The sequence below is a fragment of the Lepisma saccharinum genome, chromosome 26 (assembly GCF_977018435.1).
Source record: "Lepisma saccharinum chromosome 26, izLepSacc3.1, whole genome shotgun sequence".
Taxonomy (NCBI): Eukaryota; Metazoa; Arthropoda; class Insecta; order Zygentoma; family Lepismatidae; genus Lepisma; species Lepisma saccharinum.
In genome coordinates, this window is record NC_139254.1 from 17164141 (window position 1) to 17188118 (window position 23978).

General features: G+C 36.3%; 2 protein-coding genes across 4 annotated transcripts in view; both read left to right on the plus strand.

Moving 5' to 3' along the window:
* Nucleotides 1–2052: 2052 nt before the first annotated feature.
* Nucleotides 2053–23978, plus strand: part of LOC145979401 (DNA ligase 4-like) — a 68082-nt gene continuing 46156 nt past the window's right edge. Inside the window, exons 1-6 of one of the 3 annotated variants that reach the window (XM_083112270.1) lie at nucleotides 2053–2241; nucleotides 9666–9849; nucleotides 13363–13520; nucleotides 16573–16727; nucleotides 19721–19896; nucleotides 22233–22441. In XM_083112270.1, coding sequence (XP_082968396.1) covers nucleotides 9688–9849; nucleotides 13363–13520; nucleotides 16573–16727; nucleotides 19721–19896; nucleotides 22233–22441 — 860 coding nt within the window. In that variant the 5' untranslated portion in view covers nucleotides 2053–2241; nucleotides 9666–9687. Of the gene's footprint in view, nucleotides 2242–5240; nucleotides 5623–9665; nucleotides 9850–13362; nucleotides 13521–16572; nucleotides 16728–19720; nucleotides 19897–22232; nucleotides 22442–23978 lie in introns of those variants that run through there. The other 2 variants (XM_083112271.1, XM_083112269.1) reach the window with 2 other exon arrangements.
* Nucleotides 2257–5169, plus strand: LOC145979402 (general transcription factor 3C polypeptide 3-like). The gene has a single exon (XM_083112272.1). The coding sequence runs from the start codon at nucleotides 2457–2459 to the stop codon at nucleotides 5160–5162; it is 2706 nt and encodes a 901-aa protein (XP_082968398.1). The 5' UTR covers nucleotides 2257–2456; the 3' UTR covers nucleotides 5163–5169.

Genomic DNA, 23978 nt, shown 5'->3' on the forward strand with positions numbered 1-23978 from the left:
ATTCCATCTCATTGTTTTATTGTATTGATAGGTTCTAAACAGGGGCGTGTCCCTACTATCTCTGGAGCAAGTGAACGAAAACAAGGCTCCGCCGCTGAACATGTGACAGGGAGAAAGAGAGGACGGGATTGGATGGAGGGGAGAAAAAATACTTCCGTTACCAGCCTTTGCAGCAGCGTGTACTTCTTCGCTCACCCACTCTATCCCCCCTTCCATGCAGCTATATGCGCGGCCTTGCTCCAGAGATATCGGAACAGAGTATAGTGTGTGTTCAGATTCACCGAAAATCACTATATTAGAACAATTCCAGCTTCTGTGGCACAAAGGCTCTGTCCGAAAGGTACAAATTACAGACTTGAAGTATAGTCTTGGCGGAAGTGACGTCATCTAGTACAGTTCGAAAGCGCCAAGAACAGAAGTACGCAAGTACACAGCTCGCAGTACAGATGGTTGGTGACTAGGTCACGTGGTTTCCACACACGTTCTTCATTTGTTTAAAATCACGGAGGTAGAAAGCGAGCAGCACAGGTAGATAGATATACGTTATTGGCCAGCAAGTTGTTGGTTATAGTTCTTCTAATGTGTGGAAATGTATGTGTACGAGCATTTTAAAATGCTATGTGATTTCTATTGTGAAAAAACAAGTGTTTAAACGGCGAGGAAAACAACGAGTACTGAGTTTTATCTACTGGTCGTATTTGGCGCTGCAGTCGAAGTGCAATTCGATAGACAGCACTTCCAGTCCACTACTTGAAGACCGCACTCCAAGACCATACTCGGAAGTTGCTCGCTTCGAGTACGGTCTTTCACCTTTCGGACACGGCCTAAATTTCTCTGCAACTAAGCTAACGCATAAAATGCGCGAGTAACAAGTAATTTCCTGGAGAACTAAGTGAAAATACTTTATCTTTTGAAGAGAATAATATGGTTTAATAACGGCAATAAGATTTCTGTATACAAAATTTCTAAGCGAGAGTATGAGGTGAGGCAACTGTCCTCCTTGCCCCACAGCCAGTGATGTGCGTCTACGCGTAAACAACGATAGTCTACATTCTACACGTAGACTATTTTATACACGTAGATTACGTAATCTATGTAAACAACATGGCGAAAGGTGATAACTTAGCAAAGGGCGCCTTGGAATTAAAATAAAATTCTACTGCGTATCAGTTGCTGATGTGTGAGGAGAACTTTTCATACTCTTTCTTCCAAATTCGAACAATTTCTCACCTAGGAAAAGGACCTAATATAGGAAATATTCTAGTGTTTTATGGGGAAAAGACCACTCTTGCCTCACGATAGAGGTCTGCACGGGCCTAAATTGTAAGGCCCGAGTCCGGCCCGGCCCGAGGAAAAGAAACCCGAACCCGACCCGAGTCCGATAATAAGTGAACATGAGCCCGGCCCGAGCCCGAAAACATAATTAAAATTACTTTCCAATTCAGCATTTGAAAAAAAAATGGGCACTGTTGTACTTCGTTAACTAGCTGTTATAAAAAAAATGTATTCTCATTCTCGAAGTAAACCATAATTTCAATAATTAAAAATTATTTTTCGATGACAATATTCGCTAACAAAATAGCCACGAGGCCCGGGCCCGACCCGAGCCCGAGAAGTTCTGGTTATTTATGGCCCGAGCCCGTGCAGACCTCTACCTCACGACTGCCATCTGTTGTTGTTTCTTGCATACTATTTATCTTCTTCCATAGTTGATAATAGAAGAGAAGAGAAATTTCGTTGCAAATAGGATTATTTTAATTTCGTTAGGAACCATTATAGTTGAAAATGTCACTTTCGGTTCATGAAACCCTCGAAAATTAATTTTAATGCACTTTAGATTGTCTACGTAGTCTATGTAAATTACGTGTAGATTACGTGTAGGCAACGCATGTAGATGTAAACTTATAGTCTACGGTACATCACTGCCCACAGCGCGCATGCCTCTCTCACGTCACGATTCACGAACACTCCGTCCTTGGTAAAATCGCATGGCAAGTTTCAACTTGTTCCAACTAGAGGTTGTGGCAAGTTTACCATGACCATAGTTGCAGATCGAATTTTGGGATTTGTGTATTCATAGGACCTAGTTTGTGCTATGTTCGAAGTTTTTCTAAAATAAATTTCTTTATAAAAGCGAGCTGAGGAACGTTTTAGAAAGTTAATAATTTAAGTAACTCAGTTTCTACAATATTATTTTATTTTATAGCGCTCGTGACCAATTTGAAGTAATGAGAGCAGCAGGTAGGTTGATGAAATATTTGTCGATGTAGTGTGTGTGAGAATGTATTAGCGATTCTCAGCGATTTATAACCGTTTCCAACAAATTGATTTTGATTATATATTGTAAATAAGTAATTAACAATCACGCAGTTTCGGACTGTAAATGATTTCTGTCAAGTAATTATTATTTTTTGTGTTTTACTGCTTGTAAAGATACGTCCTTGCACTTGTATAAAATGTCAGACTTGGGGGAGAGTAATTCTAGTGACCCTCCAGTGTACATAGACTTACAAAACGTACACGACGTTATGTATGTTGATGACGATGAAATTACTGAAGAGAATGACTCTAACACCTATGAAGCAGTTACATTACAGGACATTCCAGTTTCGGTGCCGATGGAATGTAGAGATAAGTTACTCAATGAAAATTCTGATTCTGACATGGAGATTTGTTTTGAACAACAACCCGCGTCATTCTCGGCAATGGACAGTACGTTGAAAGAACACCAACAAAGGGAACTCACGGACAAGTTTCTCAATGGTGAATTAACTTTCAGTGAATATGCGGCTTTGATGGATGAAAATGATCTTGACTCTTTAGGGAAGCAAAGTAACGTATTGGATATTCCGTCTGGAAGTTCTGTGGAACCCACCGAACCATCTTCAATAGATGCTTTTGAAAGAGAACTGAAGGCTGCAAGGAAACAACAGTATCGTAGAAAAGGTTTTTCTTCTGGTAGACGTCGCAGAACACTGCCACAAGCACTACAAGGATTGATGGGGGAAGCAAATCTACGTTTTGCAAGAGGTGACCATGAAACTGCAATAAAAATGTGTATGGAAATAATCCGGCAAGTTCCAACTGCACCTGAACCATTTCAAACTTTAGCAACATTGTATGAAGAACTTGGGTCAGCAGATAAGTCATTGCAGTTTTCATTAATTGCTGCTCATTTGAGTCCACATGATGCAGAAGAATGGATACATTTAGCAGTGATGTCTCAAGAACAGAATAATGTAAAGCAAGCAATTACATGTTATGCAAAAGCAATTAATGCTGACCCTACTAATATTGATGTACACATAACACGTTGTAACCTTCTAGAAGAAATTGGTGAAAGAAAGGCTGCACTTAAGGGGTACCAGAGAGTTCTTCAAATCATGAGACCAGATCAAGGTCAGACTTGTTTACACCTTGCTAAGATGATTGCTAGAATGTTTCACGAGGGAGGAGAGTTAAACAAAGCGAAAGAAGCAATGGAGACAGCATTTGCAAAATGTCCAAATGATATTACTTCAGAAGATGTTAACCTGATGCTTGAACTTCTTCTGAGCCTAAAGGAATATGCCAGAAGTTTAGAAATACTACATAAGCATTGTGGTGTTGAAGTGGCCTTATCGGAAGATACAGATGACAGCACTACAGAAGCTGAAACAGTGAGGAGGGTTACTGTGTTGTCTTGTAAGCCACCAAGTACATTGCCGGTAGATTTGAAAGCTAAACTTGTAATAACATTGATACACTTGAAAGCACTTGACTTCACAGAAGACATTTTGAAGTCTTTACTACAAGAGAGCCCGGAAGACGTTGGTGATTTGTATTTAGATATTGCCGAGGCCTTAATGTCCGTGAATAAGTACAAGGAAGCAATCTCTTTGCTTTCCCCATTGGTTGAATCTCAGAAATATAGTTTAGCAGCTGTTTGGCTACGCTATGCAGAATGCCTTCAGGTCTGTGAACAATTCCAGTCAGCTGTAGATGCTTACAAGATGGTTATTCAACTTGCACCACAGCATTTAGAGGCTCGGCTGTCCTTATCCGGACTGTTGCAACAGTTAGGTCGTTCGGAAGAGGCACTTACAGCCTTAATGCAAGATGCTGAACAAGATGTCTTGGATCCATCACTTTTGTACAAGCAGTGCCAGTTACTATTAGGCGAAAATCGCATGGATGAGTTCTTGGAAACAGGAAAATTGTTGTTCTCCAGGCACTTCAGGCACATTAGAGACATGGAAGAGACACGCATTCTTACGAGTTCACAGCGCTTGAGCAGGAAGAGTGAGTCACTGCGTGCCATGAGGAATTCGAGAGGCGATCTACAAGATGATGGCAGCCATAGCTTCTCAGATGGAAATGTACCACTTGACGGTGAGTGGAGTTTGTTTATATCATTGTGCAGATGGCTACTTACCGTACGTAGATACGACCAGCTGCAAAGAGTCACGTTCTCTGCTTTGGGTAGCGCACGTTTCCAAGGCGATGTCGAAAAGAGCAAATCGATTGACTTCTACAGTCTTTTGTCTTGTTTTTATAATGGGGATGGATTCAATGGCTATAATTTAGCTAGAGAATTGGTGCTGAAGGACATGAATAACAACAAGGCATGGAATCTTTTCAACCTCATCATTTCACGAGCCGATGATCAGAGACACAACAAGTTTTTGATGCGTCTCCTAACAAGAAACCAAGAGCACGTTGCGTTAAGACTACTGCATGCACACAATTGCCTCGTCGCGGGAACCTACAAGTACTCACTGAGTGCTTATGCAACTGATTTTAAACTGAAGAAGACCCCACTTCTAGCTCTTTTGCTAGGCCTAACATTGGTCCACATGGCATGCCAGAAATTTTCAGCCAAGAAACATGCTTTGGTCACCCAGGCTCTAGCTTTTCTGGGTGAATATGAAGACTTGCGGGGGACGGAGTGTTATCATGAAATCCACTATAACATTGGAAGGGCATTTCACCAGCTTGGAATTTTACCATCGGCAATTCATCACTACCGCAAGGTGCTCGAGTGGAAGTCTGATTTTGTCGAGGAGCATTCTCACTTGTTTGATTTGCGGCGTGAAACTGCTTTCAACTTGTATCTTATCTATTACAATTCTGGTGCAAGGGACATCGCAAGAAGCATTATTGATGAGTACATAGTAGTATAATTTTGCTTTCACACCATAAACTTTTTAAAAATGAAATATTGGTCCTTTTTTTTAAATTATTTTTTTGAAAGCAGAACGTTAATTTGGTTGTTTGTCGACATGTACATATGGATTTTAGTGATTATCAAAGTGAGTTTATGAACATAACAGACTTTTAGGAAATAGTGGATTTGAAGATCTGATTTGTCTACAAGAAGGACTTACTATTATAGTAAGTGAAGTTTACTATGAAACTTTGTTGAAATATTATCTCTGTTAAATTTATGTACAAATTCAGTCAGAACTTATTTGAATAGAAGGTGGCTGTAAATATGGAAGGTAAAATGTAGAGATTTTTTTTTTGTCGACACGTACATATGGATTTTAGTGATTATCAAAGTGAGTTTATGAACATAACAGACTTTTAGGAAATAGTGGATTTGAAGATCTGATTTGTCTACAAGAAGGACTTACTATTATAGTAAGTGAAGTTTACTATGAAACTTTGTTGAAGTATTAGCTCTGTTAAATTTATGTACAAATTCAGTCAGAACTTATTTCAATAGAAGAATTTACACAGTGTTAGTTTATTTTAATGCTCATTGTTATAAAGTTCTCACTGTCTAGTACACACACCATTATCTGATAGGGTTGGTGTACATATAAATGACAGTCTGAAAGTGACAGATGTTAACTTTGCCATTTGTGCTATGTAAATATGTTATTTTCACTTATTCTACATCCGAAATCAATGTAAATAAATACATGTGACTTCTGAGAAACTCTATTCGTTGTTCCGTTGCCAGTTGTGCAGGAAACTCATTTAGAACTATAGTGCATGTGATAAAACCATACCACTTACAGTAGCTAACTGCTATATTGAAGTTGAGTCAGGTGTACAACTAAGACCAATGTGTTCATGGGCAAAAAACACCATATCTAACACTTGGGAAAGGAAATATTGATCAGAAATCACATTAAATTGGGCCTAGAATGTGTTACTGCACTTATAATCTATTGTCAAAATTTTCTTCATGCATTCAAATTCCTGATGCTAAATGAGTTTGCAAATGGGCCCAAGTTCCTTTTGTTTTATTGCGATTTCATCATGCTACAAATGCAATTTTTACATGGTTCGATTTTTGATTTACGTCTGTTAACACATACTGCGGAGTTTTAGCGATTACTTAAGATTTTGTTCAATATATGCTTTCGTGGTAAGGTTAGGCAGGTCAGGTTTAGTTCTCGTAGCATTAAAATAAAGTCCTTAAACGCATTCTACTAAGGTTCCTATTCACTTCTACATTCATTCCCACTAGTCTACGATACTTACCCTCACTTGCCAACAGATAATGCCTTGTCCATGGGAAGCACGCGTGCTTGCATAAGGTAATTTTTAAGTTTTATTTTTCAACATAAATAAGCTTTTTTTATTTATCCAAACAGTGCTCATTACTTTAAGAAAGGTTCAAATTTCGTGTGAAAATAATTTCCAAAATTCTACGATTTTTTTTTCTGCTAGGAGAATTTGAAAAAAAATCATAAAACAATCGGAACTGTTACCGAAAAAGTGTGGCCTAAAGTTCTGATTGTGTAATGTCCATATATGTTTATCTGAGTAGGTTAGGTTTGGTGCTTTTATCATGCTTGCACTTGCTTATGGTGTTACTCTTTATACTATGTTTAGTAGCTTCCAACGGTTAGGTTTGAATGCTGTACTATATCCTTGTAAAGTAAAAAAAATGCTACAGACAGTGGTGACTTACGAGGTTAAGAGTTGGAAGTAATGAAATAAGAATACTCATTGATTTTTTAGTTGGGAAGTAAGTGGCTCCCCAGTTTTTATCAAATTAATGAATGCTCATTAGTACACATTGTTTAACAACATTTATTTTGTTTCTCAGCATTAATTTCTTTCTCTAATGCACAACACAGTGTTTTCTGAATTTTAAGTATAAAATGCATCATATAATTCATAGCTAGGCATAAGGTGAAAGAAGTTGGACTGAGCTGATGCATTACTCACCAATACATGTGCTTGAACATTGTGGCACTAAATTATGCAAAGAATTACATTGGAATAGTACAATGGCTGTTATTTATCACAAAATACACTTTTTAACATGATACTCATGCAAAATAAAGAAAATTTTGAATTTTGGTTAATTTCAAGAATGACATGACTCCATTAATTGTGACATGGTATTGTTGTGAAACCTGTGAGATACCAAGAATGTGTGATCCAGTATCTGCACTGGTACAGTGGGATGCACAAGTATTGCTTGGCAATTTGTCCACAACTATTTTCGTTAATGTTTTCCTTGCATCCTATGTGTTTTTTAGCAGTGGGCTCTTATGTCCTCTGATGCTAAGGTTGCCAGCTACTTGTTTAGAGTTTTGTTTGAATCCTTAAAGCCATCATTGGCTAAAACCAGGGTAGCTACGCAACCCTGGAAAACAGAAAAGTCAGGGATTTTGCAGATCGTCTGGAATTTACGTGCATTTTGGAGTCTGCAAGAGAAAAAGTTGCAAAATGAACAAGCAGTTCACTTCCACTTCTGGATTAGGTTCTTATGATTCCACTCCCAAAAAAAGATTCAGTTTAGCAACTTGTTTCTTTCGTTCTTATGATTCCCAGTCTTGAGAAAAATTATGGTTCCTTCGAATTTCTTTAATAAATTTTCACTTTTATAATACTAGATATTAGAATGAATATCAAAGTAAAACTTGCAGTCCAGATATCTGATTGATAACATTGACAATATGATCTTAATTATCGGAAATGTTGGTGAAGATGAGGTTATCGTCTATTACTTTATAGATCTTATAGATCGGTGGCCGCGGTGGCTCAGTCGGTAACGCGTCTGACTACCATGCTAAAGGTCCCGGGTTCGATCCCCGGCCGGTTCAAATCCGGGAACTTTTCTAACGATGGAAGCGGCCCCGGCACCCACCCAGCGTCGAATAACATGGGTACCTGGGGGAAACCCTGGGGGGTAAAGGCGGTCAGGGGCATGATGCTGATCACATCACCCCACTCACGACCGGATCAAGAAAGTGTGGGGCGTTCCCCCACACCCCCTATACGCCTTCATGGCGTGGTGCTATGCACAGGGGAACACTTTACCTTTTTTACCTTTTTTTACTTTATAGATCGTAGTATTGTTGGCATTTCCTATAGAATTCCTATATGCAACAGATGCTGTGTACTTATAAATGTAAGGAAAAAAGCAGCATTTTCTACGACACTATAAATCCGCCATAAAATGAAAAATTGGGTATGGTTTATGAACTTTTTCTGTTGTTTTTATATTGTAGAGATCTGTTATGGTGAAATAATGTACTTCTGTTACCTTAAACTGAAGGCTAGATGCACGTGATTAAAAGCAGCCTTTACATTGATGAAGATTGTAATTTTACATTTTACTCTTCGAATTTTCACGTGTTCTTGTGTGTGTAGAATGAAATTTGCTAAAAAAAAAAAGTTGTGAAAGTGAACATTCATTTTAATTAATGGATTATATATTAAATTGAAAAGCACAAGGTTCAAAAGCAAAAATCATGACGACAAACATGTCTGGAAAAATTTCATTTTTGGGGTGGAAAACCTGGAAATGTCAGGGAATTTCATAATCAAAAATCGTAGCAACCCTGTAAAACGAAAAGAATGAATATGGTTATGGGCAATCTGCTTGGTAATACTTATGCATCCCACTGTACTTTCCAATACCGATACATAGAGGTACATCTTTTTGGCAAATAGAAGAACAAGAATTTGGTACAAAAACTGCCAATTTTGGGGTCAAAAGTGGTAAATAAAATAAAATTTTGGTGTTTCAGCGGTGAAAAATCGGATCAAAAGTGGTATATAAAATGACATTTTGGTTTCAAAATTGTGAATATAATCCTAAATTTGATTTAAAAACTGTACTTATTGCACAAAATAAACCATATTCTTTCTAATAGCGCATTTATGTAGTTAACAGAGTATTAAGTTTATTCCTGCATAAAGGGGTCAATTTTTGCTTCTAAAATATTTACAACAGAATTAATCAATTTTCTGTGAATTGCATAACTCACAGGATAATTCAAACTTCAGAAACTGTTGCATCGGTATATAAACTCTAAATTTTGCAGTTCATTTCACATCATTTCATGACAAAACAGGGTAGGAAAATGCAACTCACACCTTTCAGCAACATGAAAAATTAACATTACAGTGTGTTATTTCACATTTTGTGTTTTGGTCAAAAAATGAAATATGCATGCCTCTACCGATTCCAATCGTATTGCTGATGTCAGTGCTTTAGTAAGGATATGTGTGTGGTTTAGCACTAGTTCCTGGACTATGCTATAGTGCTACGTTGATGTATTGATACTTAAGATAAAGCTCTAAATTAGATTCTTGTAATTTTTGTTTACAAACAATGGCCATCTTCTTATGTTATTCTTCAGAACTTCCATGATTGTTGTACTATAATCACAGTAAATTTATGTAATGTTACTTTTTTATTATCCTTCTAGGTGTGGTTGAAAAATCAGAGGCATGATGGCGAGTGTAGCATCAAATATTCCTTTTAGTGATCTCTGTCATCTGTGTGAAAAAGTGAGTGTAGCCAACCGAGACAAGAAGAGAGAGTTTTTGAAAAAGTACAGGGATTATTTTCAGAATTACTTCAAAACCATCCACAAGGATGTTCCAAATTCAGTAAGTGTATTTCTGCGTTGTTTCTTCACTGATGTTATTTTTTATATTTTTTCTCTCGATGCCAACTTGATTGCATGGTGCATTTTGTTGACACATTCTTGTGATAATATGTACGGTCACCAGCAATAGAAATGGGACACCTGAAATACTCCTTTCCCTGCAAGGCATTGTGTGTTGCCTAACTCTATGCCAGTGGAAGAAGTTGCTATTAAAATCCACTTATCGCCACATAAATAGACAACACACATTATGCCTTGCATGAAGTGATTTTTTAAGTGTCTAGGTGCCCCATTTTTATTGCTGTGACAGTACATTATTTTGTATTTTTCATAGATTATTTACTGTCAGTAATGCACCTCTTTTGGTCATTTGTGACAAACAGGAATGATGAAATATGTAAATGAATGACCATATGCTTTGATTTGGACTTGAATGCAGTACTTTTCAGCTGTCCGAAAAGTTATGCAACCGAGATTTTGAACGTACATAACTTTAGTACAAAAAGCGATAGAGCCATGAAAGTAAAACCCGGTTTAGACGAAAGCATTTCCTTTAACATTTTTCCTAGCATAAATGCTATGTAAATGCTTCCAAAAATCTTATGGCAGATGGTATTTTACATGGAAGCACTTCATCTAAAATTTCGGTAATGTTTTGCGATTACAATGTATAACATATACAGCATGAAAAACACGTCAAGTTACACCATCTATGCTGATTGCACGGTGTGTACAATTGAAACAACTAAAATATTCTTCCATATGTGCACAGTAAATGTTGTAAAGTATATATTTATGGAACACCAATGTTTTGTACCTAATATTGTTGTATGTGAAACATTTTTCCTCTCGGTTGAATAGTTATCGGCTTTTAAAAATGTGAAGTGATACATTGTTTACATCTTGCGTGGTCGCCATTACACCTGCACTCGTGACCTACAGCCGAAGGAATAACCTGGCAGTGACGTCACTTCCTGCTAAGTCAGCGTTGCCAACTGCTATGAAAGAAATCATGGCATGAGTAAGAGTACGAGCAGTAAATATCGTGGTGCAAACTACCAATCTTCAATTTAATGTTAGTACTGCTAGATGAAATCGTCATAATAATAATAAAATGATAAATAAGTAAATAATAATAGAAACATTAACATTAATTAATTAAACAATTGCTGAAAGAACATGTTATATATTATTGCGTAAGGCAAGTCAAAACAGGAAAGTGCAAAAACTTCACTTAAAAATGATCGCTGCAAAGCAACAATGCTGTTTCGTTCAAAGAGTAGCTTCCTGCTGCATACGCTGTGCTTTTTATATCTGAACCCTAATTTTCTCATGATCATACGCAACGACCAAGGCGAACCCTTAAAAATAATATTTTCTTTCAGTTCCTTCATCAGTTTATCTATAGTGACAACAATGCCTTCCGTGTATAAATCATGGATTGTTCACTGCACTCCTTCATCAAAAGAATCCAGATTTCTGACACGTTGCTGGGCATTCGGTCAGTTTTTGCCCGGCATTGAAAAAGGTTTCTCCTTCAAAATTCTCCACACAGATCTTTGACTGACACCTGTCGCCACAGACGTTCTGTGAACAGCTGTTGTTTTGTTTTCATCGCAATCAAAGTACTTATACACATTTATTTCTCTTGCATCGCCACCACTCATTGTACAACAATGACAAAACTAGCAAAAAACTCTCTAACAAAGAACACAAAGTATCCTGCAATCACTCGCTCATAGCTGCGGTTTGTTTCGAAAGACTAATGTAGCAGTGTGGGGGTTTGCACGCCTGCATCATCACTCTCGGAATGCTTTCGATTGGTTTGCACGTCACCTTCTCTAGCTCTAGCGAATGAGCCTTTGCTTCTGGGAGGAGAGGTAAAGATGGGAGATGACATCACTGCCAAGTTATTCCTTCTGTGCTGTAGGGTCGCTTCTGATTGGTTATGCTACAATAAATGCTACAGAAATAAGATCGATCCTATCCTTGAGAAATGCCATAAGGTTTCTCACTTTACACGGTAACATTTTGGTCATGGTGTAAATGTTAAGAAAAATGCTAAGGAAAATTCTTTCATCTAAAGTGGGCTTAACACAGGGTATTAACTTTGTTTATGTGGATACTTTTGCAACATTAAACAAGAAGAATCATGCTTTACATGAACGTTCAGTATGCGTAAAAAGTTACTGTGTAAAAAAAAGGGTTTTGTATGAAGATCAAAACAGCTGTGGAGTTGCTTGCAAAAATTTTTAATGTGTATCGATGGTCTCTGTGGCTAAGTATCAAATTAATAAAAGAACGATTAATTTATATACATTGTAATGTACCAAGTGGGTTGGTTGGAATAGTTACTTTAGGGAAGTCTCGACTGAGGCCGTTTTGGATCTGCTATATTTCATAACCCTAATCCTGGTAATTACAAATGTACTGTTTGAAGCTATTGGCGGGCGTGTTGTTCACGCCGCCTCAGTCTCGTAAAGAGAACCTTACGTAAGAAAATCAACATACGTTCCAGCATCTCGTCGAAACAGATCATTCAACATTATTCAACTATGTACAATTCAAATCTTTTATGATCTCTTCTCAACATTTTTTGACTAGACTAGATTTACGATCACCTACTTTTCAATGAATATTAATAATTTATGCAGACTGTACGTTCAACGTTTAGTCATTAACCTAATTGCAATTATTATGGCCATGAAGCAATCCCAAAATTAAGATTAATTTGTGCTCTTACAAATTATGCTAAGGTTACGTCGTATTCAACCATGGTACACTCAGGACACAAGTTTAGTTCTGATCCATATTCGTTCGTTATGTATATTTTGCCAACGTGGTAAGGCAATCAATTGCCCCAATCATTCACAAATGCCAAAATTAAAAAAAACAAAAACAACAACAACTAGAGGGTACTAGAGAAACGTCACATTTCATCACTTTTCATAAATCGCGACTACACATTATTAACAAGTTGAACAAGATGTTTTTTGATGTGACGTGCTAACGATCGTACATCAAGTCACTCCACACTTGTAAATTCTGGGGTAGCACTTGTCTATCACTTTTTGCACAAAAGTTATGTACGTTCAAAGTCTCCATTGCTTGCCTTTTCGGACACTCTGCAATATCCTGTGGAATTGGTATTTTTGTGCATTGGTTAAATAAGATTAGAAATGCTATTGCTGAAAACATTCACTATTTACTATATTATACAGGGCAGCCACAAAAAGTCAACCAAAAGTATTAAGTAGTTTGTTTTTCAGTTACCTATTTTGGGTTAACGGACCACTGAAGGGTCCACTTTTTGAGGTGAGTGTCTAGTTTCGATCCTCAATGGAAAATTCCTCTAAGCCCATCAAACAATGGAGAAACTACTTGAACACAGGAAAACAGTGTTTACTATTATTATTATTATTTTTAAAGATATTATACCTCAATAGAGTTATGTGTAGATCTAGTTCATACATATCAAACTGCTCATATATTTTTTTAAATTTCATTTTGTTAGGTGGATAGTTTCTATCCAGTACTTCGGCTGCTGCTACCCCAGTTGGATAGGGAGAGAGGAGCATATGGAGTGAAGGAGCACACACTTGCTAAAATATATATACGAATCCTCGGCATACCTAAAGATGGACATGATGCCTTAAAACTGCTAAATTTCAGGTACTTGCACTCTCAATCTTTAGCCAGAGTGGTTAGTACACCGCACTATAACATTAAGGGTCCCGGGTTTGAATTCTGGCCTGGACATGGATGTTTGTGAGTGTCCATTCATCAATTTCATCATATCATCACTCATCCCCATCTTCGCAAATTAGCCAAAAGTGGCACAAAAAGCGAATTAAAATAAAGCAAGTCAATCAATCAATCTAAATCTTTAGTTAACATTTGTATCATACATCATTTTTATAGATCTTGCAAAGGCAGGACTTCTTCCGTGGATATGTCCAAAACCAGTATATGTTTATTATCTGTGTTGGAAATTTTTCATGCCTGATGTAGCGGTTGAAATTTAAACTGAATCAGGGGGGATGGGGGTGGGGGGTCGAAACCCCATTTTAAAAAAAAAAAAGTATTTTCAGGGGATTTCCCCCCTTTCCCCCTCCATATATACGCCGAATGTGCATACATTATATAAATCTGTGATTCATTCTGCGTACAACGGTATATCTTTCATATCTCTAGGGCATTTAGTTTCTGAGCTATAGTCATTTCAAGGTACCGCTGCATTTTGAAGCTTGGATCAGTGGGAGTACAACTCAAGTTACATTGGTCATATGATGATAATGCAAATATTTTTGTGTTCCTTACATCTCAGCGATCATTTCCATGTGCATGTCGACACTGTCATGTACTTTTTTCTTGGGGGGAGGGTGGGGGAACCAAATTTTTTTTCCGAAATTTTGGAATTTTGAGAGTTAGCCCCCTCCCCCCGCCACATATATGCCGAATTTGCATAAATTTCATATAGTCTGAATCTCTGGTTCATTCCGCGTACAATGGTATATCACTCATCTCTCTAGGGCAATTAGTCTCCGATCTACACTCATTTAATTGAAACTCTGCATTTTGCTCAAAATCGGCTTTGGCACCAAGGGGGTTACATGTGAAAAAGGCCTTGGGTCTCGGAAGGTTAAGAAGCCCTCTTTTTACACTTGCTTAAACAAATTACACATACTTCATTCTAGGTAAGTGAGTATGTAATTTTAAAGACTAATTTACTCTAGTCAAACATCTAATTAAACACACTTTCTGAAATTGAAAAAAAAAAAAAATGTTTCACTCACCGAATTAATGTGCGCAATGGTAGAGTGCAAATAACAGAAATGTAGAGTTTAGACTACGTACAACATGGGTTGAATTTAAATCGTTAAAACTATATATATATTATTAATTTAAATGTTATAGGTTTTTAACTTACAGAAAATACATTTTCGAGCCTGACCGTGTTCCACCAAACACCCCCTTGGGACCCAGCACTGGGTTGTGCCCCATAGGTTGAGAAACGATGGATTATACTCTTGAAAATAGCATTGAATAATTTATATGCACATTGTAAATTTTATGAGGATTCTGCTTCGTATTTCACATGTAGTGATGATTTTAACACATTCGGGTCTGGCCTCATAATACAGCATTGTTACCTCTGGTCTGCGGTTTTTCGTTGTTTTTCAAAAAATCATAGAAAAAATATTTTTAATTTGTTTTTATTTATAACATTTTTCTTAAATGTACAAAACTTCCTCTTTTCAATGAACAAAAATTTGTTAAATTTTATTTTCATTTTCAGACTTTTTTAATATTTTTTTCAGCAATGTTTTGTGAAGAAGAAAAAAGTATAACATTGTAACAAATGTTAATATAGAGATATTTTAAGTTCGTAATCTGGAAATTTCAATAATTAACTACATAAACTATCAATACATCTTTTGAATCTTGCATAAGAATACTTCTTATGTGCACATAACAAAAAATAATTACAAAAATAATTACAAATTACAGGTAATTAGCTTTTGTATGAAAAAGTGGCTGCAGGACAGGACCAGATGATGTATCAGTTGGTTCTGCGTCATCTGTAAAAATTAAACAAATAAATAAATAAAATAAATTTTCATTTTACATACACTATACAAAATAATAAATGGAAAAACTAAAAATGCATCAGTGCATGTAGGAGAATCAAGCAAGAGGCAAGATGAATATACCCAAAAAAATTACCTCTTCTCACTTCATTCATAAAATACTAGAGTTTGCAGCACTGTTTATATTGTCGACAATAATTATTACGAATATAACCTACCTTCCAAATCTTCAAATTCATCTGCATCATTAAAATCGTCGCTAACTTCAAACTCTGAGGCAGAATCCTTTATGCAGTCTGGATCTAACGACGCCATTCTAAACAATGCACAGTACATCAACCCGACAACAAACAGTCGCAGGTGCGAGATAAAAATAGCACATGAGTCACCTAGCGGTCGGAATTTCAACAGAGAAGAAGTTTTATGGATATTTTTCATTAAATATTTGTGTATTGAAAATGTTTTTTCAATAACATTTAATACAATGTTTATTATTTAATTTTTTTTTACTTCAAGAAACTTGTTACAGAAAAAAAATCATGAAAGTGAGAAAATTTATATAAAATGTAACATATTATATATCTATGGAAAGAGAACGTATTGTAGGTTTCAGAAAAGAAGTTAAATAACAACATACATAGCAACATATTTTCTGTGATTTTTTGGAAAAGAACAAAAAAGCAACATTGGGTCTCCTGGGAAAAACTCTAACTTCAGGCTCGTCTAGAAAGAGCTAATGGTCCCAACATAGTAAAATGTCACAAAATGTTCCTCCATTTTGCATTTTCTCGCATTTTAAGTTTTTTCATCTTCATCTCCTGAAAAACAGAAAATCGAGGTTCCACTGTACTTATTATTAAGTGTCAAATATCATTATGCTTTTGTTTGCAAGTTTATTGATGATGAATCCAAGATGGGAGCTTTAAGTTAAAGCATTTGACAGTAAAGTCATTATTGTACGTTAAAAAGTGGTTCGTGTATGTTTCAAGTAAAGGTAAACATATACATATTAGCCTATGTTCATACCCAACACTTAACAAGTGCATTTAAGTTGCAGTATTTTTTATACCCTGACGAAGACATCCTTTGTATTCATTAAATATTTATATTTTCGTAAAATCTTTTTAATATAGGTCACCGAAGAATGCTGGTGGCCAGGCAGGAGATTTTGCAGATGTGGCTTTTTTCGTGCTGAAGAACAGGTGCTCCGAAGGTGGTGAACTTAGCGTAGAGCAAGTGAACACTCATCTCGATAACTTGGCCGAGAAACATGCTGCTCATGAACCAAGTAAGTGGTTGTGGAAGATACGTAGAGGCACATATTTTTGGTGAATGAAAAAAGAGAAATTTCGGTACAAAAGCGGTAAATATAATAAAATTTTGGTGTAATAGCAGTGAAAAATCTGATCAAAAGCGGTATATAAAATTATATTTTGGTTTTAAAATAGTGAATGTAATCCTAAATTTGAATTAAAAACTGCACTTATTACACAAAATAAACATATCCCCTCTAATAGCACATTTATCTGGTTACCAGAGTATTAAGTTTATTCCTGCACAAAGGAATTAATTTTTGCTTCTCAAATATTAACAGTGGAATTAATCAATTTTCCATGAATTGCATAACTCACAGGATACTTCAAACTTTTGAAAGTCTCTCCATCACTGAGTAAACTCTAAATTTCATGTTTAAGACTCTGCTTCGCATTTTGCAGAATTTCGTGACGAAACAGGGTAGGAAAATGCACCTCTCACCTTTCAGAAACATGAAAAATTAACATTGCAATGTGTTATTTCACACTTCGTGTTTTTGTCAAAATGATGTGATCAGAGTAATACGTTTATTCCTGTTTTAAAAATGTCCGTTTTTGCTTCTGAAACCTTTACAGCAGAATTAATCAATTTTCTATGATTTGCATAATTCACAGCATAACTCAGACCTCAGAAGGTGTCGCATCGGTAGAGGCACATAATTTTGGTAAATTAAAAAAAGCAAAATTTCGGAACAAAAACTGAGTCGAAGTTAGGGTTCAAAAGCGTTAAATAAAATAAAATTTTGGTGTTATAGCAGTGAAAAATCTGATCAAAAGTGGTATATAAAAAGACATTTTGGTTGTAAAATTGTGAATATAATCCTGAATTTGATTTAAAAACTACACTTATTACACAATGTTAACATGTCAGAGTATTAAGTTTATTACTGTGTAAAGGAGTCCATTTTTGCTTCTGCAATATTAACAGCAGAATTAATCAATTTTCAGTGAATTACATAACTCACAAGATAATTCAGACCTCAGAAGGTGTCGCGTCGGTAAATAAACCCTAATTTTGTGTTTAACCCACGAACAATTGCACTCACTCGAGTCACACCATCGGTCACCTTTGCTTTTCTGGCATATTTCACCATATTTTAATTTTTTTAAATTTATTTTTTGTACTTGTAATGATGTGTTTATTATAATCCTTCTTATTCATTACATTTTTGTTTCAAGATGTTTATTTGTTTTCAAACAGTGTAGTATACTTCGTCAAAGCCAACAAGTCGCAGCGTTAACAAAAAGCGCATGTTCCTCTGAGGTAGTTCCATCTGATCTCGAGAAATCTGATATGATGTAAAATCCCTCCGACACTTTTCGAATTTTCTATTCACGACAAGAATATATAGGTACGAAAACTCACTAGAAACAGGATAGATCTATTGACTAACTAATGCACAAATGTAAATAAAAAATTATATAACGTAATAGGTTGCGTTAGAGCTGTGCGCTCACTCCGACAACACTATTTCCACAACAATGGTCTCTCTAATAATGCCGATTACATCATCTCATAAAAATGAGATCAGGTCACTTGTGATACTCTAAAAGTCAGTTACAGAGCACCACAGGCCAATATTTTAAATACTGTTAAAATGGCATTTCATTAAAATTTAAAGTGAGCGCCGCACTCACCCGCAATCGGTGTTAAGTGTCTTATTTCGCATTTTGCAGTTCATTTTGCATAATTTCGTGACAAAACATGGTAGCAAATTGCACCTCATACCTTTCAAAAACGTGAAAAATTAACCCTACAATGTGTTTTTTCGACATTTCGTTTTTTCGTCAAAAAATAAATATGCATGCCCCTACGCATCGGTAAATAAGCCATAAATTTTGTGTTTAAGAGTTTATTTCGCATTATGCTGTTTATTTCGCATTTCTTGACAAAACGTCTTAGCAAAATGCACCTCATACCTTTCAAAAAGGTGAAAAATTAACACTGCAATGTGCTATTTCACATTTCGTGTTTTTGTCAAAAACGAAATATGCATGCCCGTAACGATTGCATATATACAGGATTGAAAAATTAAGTTATTTTTTTAAGGGCTTTGAAGTGATGCCTTTATGTTATTAAATACTGTTAGTGTTACATGGTGACACACTGTATGAACACACACACACATGCCACATGGGAGACGTAGGTTTGATTCCGAGTTTGGGTGATCTCGGGTGAGAATTTTGTTTCTGGCCAACAAGGTTCTGATGCCTGTACCCACTGCCAACAGAATTGTTTGTTTTCCCATGTTACATTCTTTGCTGTGTGTGTGGTGTGTTCCTTTACAGACTCACTGTTTCATATGTAATCAATCCATAGATGATGGTGTTAAACGTTTTAAGTTTTCATGAGACAGTACCTTAGTTTCAAGGGGAAAAAGTATTGAGTGAATTGTAAAACAAACTTTGTTCTTCTTAATGGGTTTCTCTGCATATTAACTGATAGACACAAATAGCGTATGTTGCTTCCTTGGTGGCGTAGTAGTAATGTCACCACCTTGTAATCAAGGGGTTGTGGGTTTGATGCCTGATTGAAGCCTATAGTGGTTCAGATCTCACTTTAAACTGTAGGTCCAGTCTCAATTAGGCTATATATGCATAAAGTGGGCTTAAAACAACAACTCTGCTTCAAGTAGCCTTTGTTTTGAGTTGATGTTTTAAGTCCACTTTGTGCACAGTAAGGCTAATCGGGACCTACAGTTTAAAGTGAAATCTGAACCACTATGTGCCTCCACCGGGTATCGAACCCGGGACCCCTTGACGCTACCACTGCACTATCTGGGAGGCCCATGAGTAGCCTTTGTGCTGACTTGCTTGTAATTCTAAAAAAATCAATGAACCCTCTTTAATATTCATCCAATTTAGAAGAAACTGATTCTTGTAAATTACTTTTTTGATGTAGAAATGATTTCCATGGTTGTATTGCAGTTTAAATTCAAAGGTAACAGTCGTACTATGGTCGTTACAGGAGCTGTGGATGATGAGTTAATGGCAATGCTTCGAGTGATGTCAGCAAAGGAACAAAAGTGGCTGATAAGAATGCTTCTGAAAGATATGAAACTTGGAATAGGTCAGAATGCAATCCTTGGAGTGTACCATCCAGATGCTCGTGAGCTGTATGACGTCTCAAACAATCTTAGGAAAGTAAGTTTCGAGTTCGAAGCAGGCATACTGATTAAACACATGTATAATGCGCATGCGTGTATTATAATGTGCACCTTGGTTTTTGATGGGAAAAGCAACTAACAATTATATTTCATATATATAATATAATTCGGGTTCAAGAAATTGCTTTCTTAGTTGTAGGTCTTAAAGATGTTGCTATGCCAATCAAGAGGCCAGCAAATTTGTCTAAAATAACAATGTTGTAGGGCCTATATGTTAGCCACATTGATGTGGTTACGTTAGTCAGCTTTTAGTGGTGCTTCGGAACAATATTTCCAAATATAGTTTATGAGGTCATTTATTGGTTATATTTAGGCTCTAACTTTGGTTTTTCTTGCATGTACGCATTGCTTGCATTGTAGAATTATTTTCCTGTAGTTTACGGTTATTACAAGCATAAGAAAACAGTTTTTTCTTTGTGACGTTTCAGGAGAACACACACTCCCTTCATCAGACATTTATATTCATTTTGACTAAAGATACAGTTATAACAATGGTTACTAATTTTTTAAACAAAAAGAATCCCTTATATATGGATGTTGTCAATGTTACATTGTTGTAATATAGCAACTTAACTGTGAAAAGAAGGTAAAAAAAGGTAAAGTGCTTCCCTGTGCATAGCACCACGCCATGAAGGCATATAGGGGGTGTGGGGGTAACGCCCCACACTTTCTTGATCCGGTCGTGAGTGGGGGTGATGTGATCAGCATCATGCCCCTGACCACCTTTACCCCCCAGGGTTTCCCCCAGGTACCCATGTTATTCAACGCTGGGTGGGCACCAGGGCCGCTTCCATCGTTAGAAAAGTTCCCGGATTTGAACTGGCCGGGGATCGAACCCGGGACCTTTAGCATGGTAGTCAGATGCGTTACCAACTGAGCCACCGCGGCCACTGTGAAAAGAAGCAGTTTGTTTTATTTTTATTTCAGATTATTATTATTTTTTAATTATGAATCCCAAATATCATCAGGTAATTCAAATTCATCATTGTTTTCACAAAGTCTCTTGATGTTTTCTATTACATTAAATTTTAAAGATGGTGACTTACTCCATTTGTGAAAAAGAAAACTCCATACCGGATCTATGTTACCATTTTCTTTTCAGCGGATGAGTCATTAATTTTGTCGGAGACTGAAATTTGGTCTATTTTTCTGAAAAAAGGAAGATGTATCCGTGAAACGGGATAATCCTACCAAAAGAAACATCGCATTTGTGTTTCTAACCTACAAAATGGCCATGAAAAGCCTTTAAGATGAAATGAACTTGAAAGTAGTGATGCATTTCAAAAACGTAGATCATCTCCCATTTTGCTTTTATAAGGAACTTTCAGATAAGTATCTTCGAATTGACGTAATGTGAATAATTTTACTAGTCATCAGAAAGTGAAATGATATCCAGTTTATGCGGAAAAGAACATGATAAAAATGTAAAAGAGTGAAATCTAAAGGTTAATATTTAATTTATGATGTCAATATATTGAAAAGTATGTAAAATGCAAGCTTGAATGTTGTTAATTTTCTTTTAATACATTATTCATTGGTTATCGATTCCTAGTAATTTTATTTATTACACTTAAAGTAAAAACCACTATTGGGTCGGTAACTAAGTAAATATTGAAAATTTTGACTTGAATTTCTTTTATGATATGATTTGAACAAATATTAATTCTTAATTTGTAATTCTTTCAAAATATAAATTACGATATGTTATCAGTTTGCCGAGGAACACGTCGTAATACCAGCATGGGTATTCTTTGTGTCCCTTCATTAATTTTATCATCATATCACTCATCCCCATCTTCGCGATTTGCCCCAAGTTGCAGAAAATCAAGGAAAATAAAACAAATCAATCAATACCAGTTATGACCACTCAGTTTCTGAAAGGGCACATAAAATGTCATATTTGATCATTCATGATTGAAATATTGAATTTGTAACTGTAACGAATCAATCTATTGGCTAATGTGTTAATAACAGCTAATAACATAAAGTTCCCCGTAGGGGCTTTAGCCATTTTTGCAGGTGATGTGATCAGAATCATGCTCCAGCCACCTTTACCCCCAGGGACCCATTTATTTGAGGCTGTGTGAACCCAGAGCCACCTTATGCAGGGACAAGGCTGGAAAAATTCTGACCTTAGATCTATGATTTAAACCTGAGTTTCCTGCGTGGCAGTCAGACACCCTACTGACTAAACCACTGGACCTCCCAATAATGGCTAATTCTATCAATTTACCTGTCCTGTCAATACTACAGTTACAAACTATGATGATTTCCTTTTTTGGATATTGTGGTATATCGCTTCTCAATTTACAGGTTTGTGAATTGCTTCGTGACCCCTCTGTAAGGCTGCATGAGGTGGAGGTGAGTGTCTTCAGTCCATTCCGTCCTATGCTGGCAGAGCGTTGTGATGTTCGGCAAGTGGAGACCATGATGAAGGAACGCCCTTATTATCTTGAAACAAAGCATGATGGCGAGAGATTTCAGCTTCATATGAAAGATGGAAAATTCCAATATTTTTCAAGGTGTGTGTGCATTTATTGTCTGCATTTTTCAATTTTAGCTTGTGCCAATACTTTCTTATCTGCTGTTTAAAAATTGCCCTGTGTAGTTGTGTATACTGTATTTACGCGTGTATAGTGCGCGTGCGTGTATAATGTGCACTCTGGTTTTGGATGGGTAAAACTGACAAAAAATTATATCTCGTATATAATGCACAGTAAAATCCAGTTTCAAAAAATGGCTTTCTTAGTTGTAGGTTGTAAATCTGTTGCTATGCTGATCAAGAGTGGATGACGTCATACCTATTCAATTGCTCATTCCTTCTTTTTCAAAATTTATATTTTTTCTTTCCGTGACTAATGTAACATTTATACGAGGCACATTCAGGACCTTCCAAATATCAGTTAGCAGCACAAGATTTCTTCCATTAAGGAATGTACACACTTCTTGTCTGTCACATTATTTGGCCAGTAATACATTTTAATTTTTATTATCTTTTTCCTTATGTTTTCTTGTATCCAAAGTACCATAAAAATCAGAACGTTTCTTCATTTTTTGATGAACTTATTTCACCGCATTTCACATTAGTGTCGTTATCTTGTATGGAATACTGTTTCCATATTCAGAAACTGCAGGATATAAGCTTTACAATGATATATAACATGATAGGGTTCCGTAAACACAAAAAATCAATGCAAGTGTCCCAAAATTATTAAATGACCCTGTACGGTTTCATGTTGGCTGTCTGAATTATTCCGTGCATAATATGCATCACAGCTTTTGGGGGCAAAAATTTTGGAAAAAAGTGCTCATTATACATGAGTAAATACGGTATATGTATAGATATGTAAAGTAAAGTTCACCATGCCATGCACATTTAAGAGCCCCACATTCACGAACTCTTCCATTTTGGAGGTGATGTGATCAGCACCATGCTCTGGCTACCTTTATCACCCCAGGTACCCATTAATTTGAGGCTGGATGAGTACCAGAGCCGCTTAATGTGCAGACAACCCTGGAAAAATTCCGACCTTTGATCACCCACCCCAGGAATCGAACATGGGTCTCCCTTGTGGCAGTACTAGACTACCATGGATCTTCATATATATGGACCCAAATTTACTACGACAGTCATGAGAGTTTGAGCACAGTCCTTAAATCATGATGAAACATGAATCGAACCAAACTAACTGCCATCATGAAGCCGGTGAAATCAGTTATTTTATGGACTAGGAATATGTTAAGTGGAAGCGTCAGTTGCATTGTATTGTTCATGGAGAGTTTCAACATGGCACCCACTGAGAGACAAATCCTTCTGGCGGAAATATACTATAGCAGACTGCTTGCTCATTTTAATCACATCTGAAGAACAGTTAAGGCGCAATGTTGTTCTGTTCAAATTATATTGTATTTTCCAAAGTAATGCAGTTATTGTGTATTGTCTTCAACCAAATTAGTACTGAACCAATAACCACTTTGAAAATTGTAGTAGTTATAAACTTGATCAAAATATTAATTATTATTGTTGTGGAAGTATTCCAATCCAATTATATGCATCAA

Bases quoted from the DNA above. Each gene is read 5' to 3' on its own strand.
- LOC145979402 (XM_083112272.1), top strand. From the start codon at position 2,457: ATGTCAGACTTGGGGGAGAGTAATTCTAGTGACCCTCCAGTGTACATA.